The 11,660-nt window shown below is 39.1% G+C and overlaps 1 protein-coding gene across 1 annotated transcript; it reads right to left on the reverse strand.

The window, feature by feature from the left end:
- Nucleotides 1-7,123: 7,123 nt before the first annotated feature.
- On the reverse strand, nt 7,124-8,415 carry LOC116266877 (uncharacterized). The gene is made up of 2 exons (XM_031648321.1): nt 7,851-8,415; nt 7,124-7,409 (listed from the first exon to the last, which is right to left on the reverse strand). The coding sequence occupies exons 1-2, from the start codon at nt 8,340-8,342 to the stop codon at nt 7,239-7,241; spliced, it is 663 nt and encodes a 220-aa protein (XP_031504181.1). The 5' UTR covers nt 8,343-8,415; the 3' UTR covers nt 7,124-7,238.
- Between the last annotated feature and the right edge of the window lie 3,245 nt (nt 8,416-11,660).

Consider the following 11,660-nt stretch of genomic DNA (forward strand, 5'->3'; position numbering starts at 1 on the left):
TGTATACCAGTCTCTGCCATTGACTTTCTTTTACTTGATTTCAAGTACTGCACAAAGAAATATATTGTACCCAAAACAAAAAGTAGATTCACAGACAGCCGGAAAACTTTGTTAACAAGAGAGTAAACATAGGTAAAAAGTTTTTATCGCCTCCTACATCGGCCTTCGTTGAAGAAAATGACGGTGTAAACTTTCATAGACACTTCCACGGCATGCGTCGGTGTGGGTGTTGATGTAGAAATCGTCACCGATGCATCCTAAACTTAGTTAAATAGATTATTACCGACTGGTGGACGTTGGTAAAACGTTCATCATGTTGGACGTCGTTAAAAATTTTTATCAAGACACCCTAGATGTCGATAAATTTTTTTATCAACATTCCAACAGATGTCGGTAAAGATTTTTATAGACAGGTGGCTGGACGTTGATAATTTTTTTTTTATCGGCACATACTTGGACGTCAATAATACTTTAACTGACTTTTTTTTTTGAAACGTCACTAAAAAGTTGTTAATTTTTGTTCCCTTCGTCTGCCACTGCCAAAAATGGAAAATAGATATGCAAATATAAACTTGCTTACAATAAAGCTATCAAACAATTATGTGTTCATAACTAAACAAATATATATAACAAATGTTAGAAGTTATTTTACACCGCAACTGAATAAATAAAGTTCTAAGTTACAAAAATGTAATAACCAAAGTTAAAGCATATGTATATGTCCACAGTGCTATGACATAAAAATAAGAACAAAAATTGCTCTCCTACTAATGTCATCACTGTAGTGAAAATCGTGTAAAGTTTGGCAATGTCCACATGCATACAATGAACATTAAGAAAACAAGTTAACATGTCGTTGAAAAATATACTTTTATTGACATCCACTTCACAGCCATCGCTAAAAATAGCTTTTCAACGACATGTACCCTACACGGGTCGATGAAGGCCGTTGTTGATCGACATTTGGGGGTAGACGTTGGCAAAAGTCCATCTTCACTGACATCACCTCTTGAACGTCCACAAGAGGGTGTTTGGCATCAAAGACATTATGGAATGTGTCATGAATTTGCTAAAAAAAAATGGGACAAGTTGGTGAGATAAGTGCAAAGTGTCCCTGCTTCCCTGACTGCTGCTTTTTCACGTTTTTTTTAGTAATTGCCTTAGAACAAGGAAATTTTTAAAAAAAGTTGGAGCATTGGTGGAGATAAATTTTCAACTAAAGAGAATTAAGTGCGGTTTAGGAAGAAGCATCCAGCAGATATATTCTCTAAACAGTGGCCAAAGCTGGCATGGTCTAATGACTCACAGGCTGGACTCAGTCGAGCCTCGTTCTTACTTTAGCACCAATGGGTCTGTGTGGGCAGTTGCCCAACGAGGCCCATTTGCTTTACAACTGTCGCTTGTACTAATCCAAATCTTATATGAAACGTAGTAAGAAAGCAAGACTTTGTCTCACTTACCATTGTCAAAGAGACCATACGCTGAAACAAATTTAATGTTCGAGCGCTTGAACTCAATGCCGGGATGCCAAATGACCAAAATGCCTGAAATAAGAAAGAGTCAATACTGCCTCATAAAAGGATAAATGTGGAAAGGTGATAATTGCCGTTTAAGCAAACAAAAATGCCTCCCCACATAACCACATTGGAGCATGTATTTAATAGTCCGCCACTAATTTCAATAGTTAACTCCAAATGGTCATTGAGCAGCATCGGCCACAAAGGATATTACCCATGAGCCCCAAAGAATATGGTAGATTCTAATGATCTATAAATATACTTCAAAGCATTTTATGAATATTTTCCATTTCTTTAGGACAGGACAATGGGATATTCACTCAGTATCCTTACTGGCAAATGATACCTAACATCGACAAGAATTTAATGGTTGACTAGTCTATATAATAGTTACAACTGTTGTTTTTGCATTTTAAATGGTGAGTTTTTTTTAGTATAATACGACAAGCTTTCAAAGAAGAAGAAAATCAAGAAAAACACCGTAAGTTTTAAAATTAAAAAAAATCTAAAAATTAAGAAAAATAAAATAAATATGAAATTAGTAACCAACAACAAAATGGAAGTGAATAGCCAAAAAATAAAAATTAGAAAATAGAAATAAGCAGTTTGAGAATAAAAAAACATAAAAAACTGTTAAAATAAACAAAACAACAAAATATGTTTTTTTTATTTGGTGTTTTAAAAAAATCTTTTTTGCTTTTTTACTCGACTGACTTATTTTATGACATTTTAACGCATTTTTTGTGACGATGATCAATATAGTCAAGAAAATACCAAATATTTTTTGTCGGTTACAATTCAAGCAATGTTGCACTTTGCATGTCTGCGATCCCATATGAAACTCATCCGAAACTGTGAATTCTAAACCCTAATACTTTGTACGCAGGTTGCCCATCTCATACATATTTTTAGCTAGTTGTCGTTTGAGTGGAAGAAGGTTTTGGAATCTTTCTTTACAGGCTGCATCCAATTTTTTATGTAGTAGGTGCATATCTCATAGATCAAACATTAGTTAGTGTTCAGTGTCAACATCTAAAGCGTCAGACATCTAAGAGGCGCACCGCATTGATAGCAGCCCAGTGGCAGAGATGCTTGTTGGCTAGTGTGAACATTTACCCACATCAACCCAACAAAAAAACTTATTATAGAGTTTTCAGATCATATTGTCATGACTCAAAAATTAGATGTGATGCCCACATCAAACTTATGTCGCCAACTCAATTGCTATTTAGTAAAAAATTGCTATTTAATAAAAAAAAAAAAAAAAAAATCTTAGCTCCACCACTGCCAATGACCATTGTGGGGCGGTTGGTAAAGAACCCTCAACGGCTATAGTTTTGGGTGATGTTCTCTTTACTTTGCCAACCTAACCTATGTAGGAATTCCTTGAAATGTCCCACATCCAAAGCCGTTGGGAAACCTTATATATATATATATATATATATCAACAACCAAAGCCCTGGGAATAGCTTATAAATTTCAACAGTTAAAGTGCAGGCCAAAGCCATTGGAATTCACATGAGTTAACAATGTGTATATATATATATATATATATATATAGAGAGAGAGAGAGAGAGAGAGAGATAGAGAGAAAGAGAGGGAAATTATCCAGTAATGTTGATGGGACATTTACGTAAAATTGAATTCAAACATAAAGTCAATTAGACATCATTTCTTAAATTCAAATTATTACTCAGTTCGGCTGGATAAGTATCACCAAAAAGGGTGGAAGAGATCATAATTTTTTCTGGACGACATGAGTGGATTACATGATGTGCCAACATTTGGGGTCAATCACAAACTATAACACTTGATGAAATTTCAATGTAGTCACCATTCAGATTTGGGTTTGGGTTGAGATTTTAAAAACGCCAAAGAACGCTATAAGTATTGGTGTTTCGACATATAATTTAGTTTATTACAGATTAATGCTCTTCATCCTTAAGAATCCAAAATTGTTTTTTTTTTATTATTCAAGATAAAGCAAAAAAATTTTTCATGGAACATTGAGTTTATAGTTAACAAATTTTTGATTGGCTATGAGGTCACTAGTAACCTAGGTCTCGTACTACTCTCTTATTTAACTGGACTCGATTCACCCAAATTCAACCACTAATTTAAACTTTTAGAGAATGAGCTCTGTAGAGCATATGCTTGCCCCACATAAGCCACACTGATGTGTTGAAGATGGGGGTGGTGGTTTGGGAGTGGGGAGCAGCTGACGAGGTGCTGCCGGCCGAGAAGATCGAGAGATCGGTCAAGCAGCTTACGGTGCCCACAAATGAGAGTTTGGATGTACGAAAGAGGTCCGCAGAGCTGCAAGAAGCAGCACAACGCACCTGGGCCGGAGGTGGCTCATCTTACTATGTGAACACTTCAAATCTCTTTGAGAGCTTGGTGTTCTAAAATTGATTACCATCAACCATGCATGCCCTTATTTTTTGTAATTGATAAGCGCACCCAACTTTTCAATATTGTTGGAACCGCACTTAAATCCTTTAGCTAAGGAAAAACAAGAGGTGTATATGTTTAGTTCTTTGAACTCAAGTGTTCGATAGGTAAATTTATCATTTGACCCACTACAAGTTTACATAAAAAATATAGTTAACTATTTAAGGACCGTATACTAAAAAAAGCAAAAAAATATAATCCAATTTGGATTTAAGAAATAACATCCGATCGGTAGGTGAGTAGATGAGGCGTGCCGGGCATGCCAACCTTAGTAGTTATGCCGGGCATGTCCGGCATGCCTCACCTTCTTTCTCTCTCTCTCTCCCTCTCTCTCCCTGATAAACAATGGACTGAAGAAAACTTAATTGATTGATTGTATTGTAATCAAATTACAGTATTTATACAAGAGTGAGCATAATGTCCAAGCGTTATCTCATCCTCAGAAAAAGGAAAGAAAAGAGGGATTTTACAACGGTGAGATCTTTGGAGAGATTCAACTTGCCTATATCGACTAGATTTGCATAACGTCTAACACTCCCCTTCAAGTTGGAGCTCCTGGGTCAATTAAGGCCAACATACCTTTTAATTTGAAAAATGATTCCTTTGCTAAAGGCTTTGTAAAGATATCAGCAACTTGATTTCCAGAGTTTACGTGTTTGGTGCAGATTTCTTTACTTTGGATTTTCTCGCGAACAACATGACAGTCGATCTCTATATGCTTAGTCCTTTCATGAAACACCGGGTTTGCAGCTATATGTATTGCTGCATTATTGTCACAATGTAACTCCATAGGCTACTCATGAATGATTCCAAAATCTTTGAGAATATATTTTATCCAAGTCATTTCACAAGCGGCTAGAGCCATAGCTCTATACTCTGCTTCTGCTGAAGACCTTGATATAGTGGATTGCTTCTTGACATTCCATGATATTGGGTTGTCTCCCATAAATATGCAAAATCCAGAAGTTGATCTCCTTGTCATTGGCCATGAGGCCCAATCCGAGTCACAAAATCCTTTAACAACAATGTTGCTATTAGATGATAAAAGAATACCGTGTCCAGGAGATGATTTAATATATCGAAGGATGCGAAAGGCCATTTCCAAGTGAGTGGTTCTTGGGTGTGCCATGAACTGACTTAAAATATGGACACTATGAAGAATATCCGGTCGTGTGATGGTCAAATAGACTAGACGACTAACAATTTTTTTGAAGAAAGTAGGGTCTTCTAACAGTTGACCTTTTTCATCATCTACCTTTAGATGTTGTTCCATTGGTGTGTCACCTGGTTTGGCCCCACTATATCCAGCTTCATGGAGAGTGTCCATTATATATTTCTTTTGAGAAAGAAAAATTCCACATTTTGATCTTGCAACTTCAATGCCCAAAAAATATTTAAGTTCTCCTAAATCTTTCAATTGAAATTTACTATTGATGATGACCTTCAACTGATCAATGGCTTGTTGATTATCCCCTACAATAATAATGTCATCAACATATATCACGATAAAAGTACTGCCATTCTTGTTGACCTTAGAGAACAAGGAGTAATCTGCCTTAGATTGAGAAAAATCAAGGTGTTGAAGGAGCTCAGTGAGTTTAAAAAATCAATTCTGAGATAACTGTTTCAACCCATAAAGAGATTTCTTTAGCCGAAAGACAATGTTCTCCCCTTGTCGGGTAAAACCAAGTGGAAGAGACATATAGACTTTTTCTTGCAAATCTCCATGAAGAAAGACATTATTGACGTTCACTTGGTAAAGAGACCACCCTTTAATAGCAGCAATGGATAGAAGGCATCGAATAGTCGAAATTTTGGCAACGGGAGAAAAGGTCTCAATGTAGTTGATACCTTCGGTTTGTGTATATTCTTTAGCAATAAGTCGCACCTTGTGTCTGTCACAGCTTTATACTTGATTTTGTAAACCCAGTGACAACCAAAGGGTTTTTTGCCTGGTGGAAGAGAAGTGATTTCCCAAGTATAGTTTGCCTCTAACACTTGAAGCTCAGCATCCATAGCATCTCTCCATTTCTGATACTATATTGCCTCATTAAAAGAAGACGGTTCTCGGTTGTTGAGAATAGTAGTTAAAAAGGCTTGGTGACATTGGGAGAAATTATCAAGATGAAGAAAATGGTGCATTAGGTGATGTGTTGGTGTTGTAGAGTTCGTACCATTACCCGAATTAGAGGATTTGAGCGAGGTAGAGTAGAAGCACCGATAGTCTTGTAGACGAGATGGTACCATGCGCTGCCGAGTAGAATGCCTTAATGGTAGGTGACTAATAGTGGTATCGTTGGAGTCAGGTTGTGGCATAGTGGGTGGTGGAGGTTCGTTTGGTGATGTTGACAAAGAGTGTTCATGTGACAATATGGTGGTAGTTTCGTGAGATATGGAATCAGAACTAGGAACCATGTACTCATATTCAAGAGATTCACGTGTAGGGAGAGGCAACACAAGCCGACTATCACTATCTTGGATGCGAGAAAAAGGAAACTCATGTTCTTCAAAATGAACGTCACGACTTGTAAAGACTTCATGTGTTTCAAGATCGTTAAGTTTATAAGCACTTTGTCCAAACGGATATCCAATAAAGACACATTTTCGCGAACGAGCATCAAATTTATGACGATTTGAAATATTATATGCATAGCATAGGCATCAGAATGTCCGAATATGATTATAAGTTGGATGTTTGCCGTGAAGAATTTCGAAAGGAGTTTTTTCCTTTAATGGTTTTGTGGGCAAACGGTTTAATAAATATGCTGCAGTTAAGACACAATCTTCCCAAAATTTCAAAGAAAGTTTAGCTTGAAACCTAAGGGTGCGAGCTATGTTGAGGAGATCCTTATGCTTTCGTTCGACAACTCCATTTTGTTGTGCGGTGCCCACACAAGAGTGTTGTCTTTCTATGCCCTTGGTTTGCAAAAGTTGTGTCATATCATTGGAAAAAAATTCTAGGTCATTGTTACTACGAAGCTTTTTTATCCTTGTGTGATACTGATTTTCCACCATACAGATAAAATTTTGAATTATAAAAAAAGTTTTATGTTTGTAACGCCTCAAATATACCCATGTGGATCTAGAAAAATCATCAACAATAGTCAAAAAATAATGTGCACCAGAAAGTGATCCGTTTGGTAGCCTCCCCAAATATCACAATGATTCAATTGAAAACATCTGGTAGTAGAGATTGAACTATTGGGAAATGGTAATCGAGATTGTTTGGCAAGGCGACAAATTGAACAATGTTCATCAACATGAGACAAATCAAGAGAAACTAAATAAATTTTTGAGTCTAGAGAATGAAGGATGACCAAGACGGTAGTGCCATAAGGAAGAATCCGACATCACATGTGCAGCGGCTGGTTTCTCAATCTCCAAAACGTATAGGCCATTCTCCAATTTACCCCGCCCAATCATCCTCTTCAAGTGACGGTCCTGAACAATGCAACAACAATCATTAAAAATAACATCTCAGTTATTTTATGTGACAAGTTTAGGGACTGAAATAAGAATAAATGAAAAGGTTGGGACACAAAGAACATTGGACAACGTGAGAAATGGATTTAATCGAACCTGTCCTCTATGAGTGATAGGTGTGGTTGATCCATTTAGCATTTTAACAGGGTTACAATCAGCTGGAATAGGAAAAGAGATAATAGAAATGGAGCTTGCGATATGATGGGTGGCTCTGATGTCTATAATCCACCTTGGTGAATAAACAGAACAAGCTATAGGCTGGAGTATCATACCTGCAATGTTAACTTTGGGAGTTTGTGTGTTTAAGAAATCCATGAATTGACTCCAAGTTGACGCCACCGGTTGGAGATTTTGATGGTGAATGAGTGGCAACAGGGCATCACAAGTTGAAGAGTTTACCTTAGGCTGCTGGCTTTGAGAATTAGAGACGCTCCTCTTAGGAAAACCATGGATGTGATAGCAGCGGGCTTTAGTGTGCCCCATTCTTCCACAATGCTCACATTGCATACGTGGTTTGCCTTTAAACTTAACATTAAGGTCTCTATCATTATTTTGTCGTTGAATGGCTGCAGCAGAAATACTTTCAGATGGGAGAGAAACATGGACTTCTCGTTGACGCTCTTCTTGAACAAGCAAAGAATAAGCACGTGGAATAGAAGGCGTTGGCTCCATAAGAAGAATTTGGCTGTGAATAGCACTGTAGCTTTCATTGAGCTCCATTAAAAATTCAAGCAAACGTTGTTGTTCATGTATCTCCTTAACTTGTCGCATGGCACCACAATCACATGTAGGCAAAATAACATATGAATCATACTCATCCCATAGAGATTTAAGTTGAGTATAATAAACACAAATGGAGGACTGCAATTGTTTGCAGTTAATAATCTGCATTTGTATCTGATAAAGCCTAGGAGCATTGGATTGAGAAAAGCGAATTTTAAGTTCAATACAAACATGCGCTGCGTTGTTAGCATAAACCACTTTTGACGACAAGGTTTTATGGAGAGAATTCAGCAGCCAAGACAAAACTATATTGTTGCATCGCTCCCAAGAAACGACAAGAGATTTAGGAGATGTTGGTTTAGGAATAGAACCATCGACAAAACCAAGTCTATTCTTGGCTGCCAAAGCCATTGTCATAGCACGATGCCAAACTTCATAGTTTTCACCAGTTAAAGGTTGGGAAACAAGAACCATACCAGGATTGTCCTAATGATGGAGATGAAAGGGATTGTCTTCGTCATATCCGTGTTGAGATGACACTCCTTCTTGTGGAAAATGTCCACCACCGGCCAGACTCTGCATCTAGTCCATTAGGTCAATTTATAGAGGTACTCAAATCTGTTCGCGTCCGCCTCGATCGGTGGCCTGCCTGCTGTTGGAATGGCCTGTTCAGTTTCCAAGGGGATCTTCTCCTTCGTCGCCTGAAATTGGGCGTTTTCCCAAAATGGGAGAGAAAAACCGAGGTGATTCTGTTGTTTTGTAACGAGGTCGGCTGAAGCAAGGACACAACAACAGCCGTTAAAACTTCTCGCAGCAACAGTCGTTAAAACTGCTCGCCCAAAATAGGGGAAACAAGGGACAGGCGGCCGGAAAAGCTGTAATTCCGGTCAGAATCGGTCGAGCACCGGACCTTTGGAAGCGCAACGGAGAGACGATGGTTCCTGTTCAGTCTCGGGGTGAGAGATGGTCGGTGGAAATAACGGCGAATTTCTGAAGTTGGCAGGCAGTGGTTGTGAAGGAGAAGAACACTGCAGGGAAGGCGACCGGAAATCTGGAGATTCCGGTCGGCTCAGGCATCGGTTCCGGTCGAGCTTGGGCTCGTTGGAACCAGAACGAATAGAGGGCACTGCCTGAGCACTATGGAGGCCAACGGTTGCCGACGCCGGTGATGGTAAGCAGAAGAACAAGGGCTGGGCGCAGGACTTCTGTTGAACAAAGGAAGAAGGGTTTCTGCTGCAAGGAAACACCAGCAAGACTTCTGTTGCGGAATCCTCTGGCGCTGCGGAAGATCAAGCACGAGCAGATGCTGCCCGTGCTCGCCCTGGTCGACTTCGACCAAGCTCTAATACCATGATAACAATGGACTGAAGAAAACTTAATTGATCTAATACCATGATAACAATGGACTGAAGAAAACTTAATTGATTGATTGTATTGTAATCAAATTACAGTATTTATACAAGAGTGAATAACGTCCAAGTGTTATCTCATCCTCAGAAAAAGGAAAGAAAAGAGGGATTTTAAAACGGTGATATCTTTGAAGAGATTCAACTTGCCTATATCAACTAGATTTGCATAACGTCTAACACTTCCTCTATATGATCTATAAATGTAACCATGTATGACCTATCTTTCATCTCATTTTAGTGCTGAGATTGAGATTGGCAGCTGCGTGTTCGCAACTTCTTTTGAGATTGGCAGCTTCAGCGTGTTCTTTTCTCTGAAGTATCGTTGGTGAAAAGAAGGCAAACGCAGAAAAAGCTAATTGAAGAAGAGAGAGATAGAGAGAAAGAGAGAGAGAGTTATCAAATATATATTATGAGGGATCAAATTATACTGAAAATTATTGCAGTAGGAGGAAGAGAAGGGTGGAAGGGACCAAGGTGTGCATAGTAATAGCGCACAGGTGGCGTCAAGAAGGATGCCCATCCTCTACAAGTTCCCCATCTTATGCCCTGAGAGGGATGCCTTCTTCGCCGTGAAGTCGTTCGCCGCGGCTGGCGTGATCCTTGCCACCGTCTTCATCCACGTGCTTCGGGACGCCTTGGAGAGCCTCAGCTCGTCCTGTTGAGCGAGCAACCGTAGCAGGAGTTCCTCTCCGTGGGCTTCACCGCCATGGTGTCCGCAATGGGGACGCTCATGATAGATGCCTTCGCCATGGGGTATTATAAATGCTTCAAGCGCAGCAAGGCGATGCTGGTGGAGAGGGCGACGAGGACGCCCGCAGCTCCGGTACGCTCAGTAAGCACGTCCATGCTCACGCGACACACGGCCACATGGATTGCTCGGCCGGCGTCCCAGTTCTTGCCAAGTACGACAACCTCATCCGCCACCAAGTCATCTCCCAGGTGCCAACACCTTGGCGGCTCTTCTTCTCTGAGTTTGGGATTTAAGGTTTTGAGCGTGTGTCGTGGAGTTTGACCATTAAGATGAAGGCTAGAGATAGCAAATCTGCATTTTCTAATGAACGATGCACTAACAAATTGCTGATCAATAATGATGCATTTGCAAATGCCAGCACCAGACAATTATTTTCCAATGGTCGGCCCCAATCATTCCCGTTGATCGCTCCGGTGTGGGATTACACAAAATCGCTAGTTTTTTTTAACAATCGCTAGTTCAGCCTCATCACTGCCCAAGCCAATGTTCCTTTTTTGACAGAAGACCTCATGCAGTGGAAAAGAGGATTCCTCTTCTAATTCACTATCGATGCCTAACTAATCTAAAGATTTGATTCACTCCAAAAAACTGATTGCAAGTGAGGCTTAAATGCCCTTAAATAGGGTAGAAACGGATGCATGGGTCTGGACCCAAACCAGGAGAATAATGAACAAAAATCCAAAGATTGTGTTGCTCTGCTTATTTGAAATACCCGACGTCCAAAGCCGATGGGAAATCTTATATATATCGACAACCAAAGCCCTCGGAAAGGCTTATAAATTTCAACAGTAAAAATGAATGCCAAAGCCATTGGAATTCACATGAGTTACCAATGTACATACAGGTTGGAATTTCACAATAATCCTCATATATATCCTCATATATATATATATATATATATATATATATATATATATATATATATATATATATATATATATATATATATATAGAGAGAGAGAGAGAGAGAGAGAGAGAGAGAAGAGTAAGTGAGAGAGAGAAAGAAAGAGAGAAATTCTGTAGTAACGTTGATGGGACATTTACGTAAAAGTGAATCTAAACATAAAGGCAATTACACGTCATTTCATAAATTCAAATATTACTGAGGTCTGCCCGATAAGGATCACCAAAAAGGGTGGAAGAGATCAGAATTTTTTCTGGACAACATGATAGGGGATTACATGATGTGCCAACATTTGGGGTCAATCACTACTCATGACACTTGATGAGGGAATTGACCCCAATTTACTCACCATTCAGATTTGCGTTTGGGTTCAGATTTTAAAAACGACAAAGAATGCTATAAGTGTTGGTGTTTCACACATA

Source organism: Nymphaea colorata, chromosome 13 (genome assembly GCF_008831285.2).
Source record: "Nymphaea colorata isolate Beijing-Zhang1983 chromosome 13, ASM883128v2, whole genome shotgun sequence".
Taxonomy (NCBI): domain Eukaryota; kingdom Viridiplantae; phylum Streptophyta; class Magnoliopsida; order Nymphaeales; family Nymphaeaceae; genus Nymphaea; species Nymphaea colorata.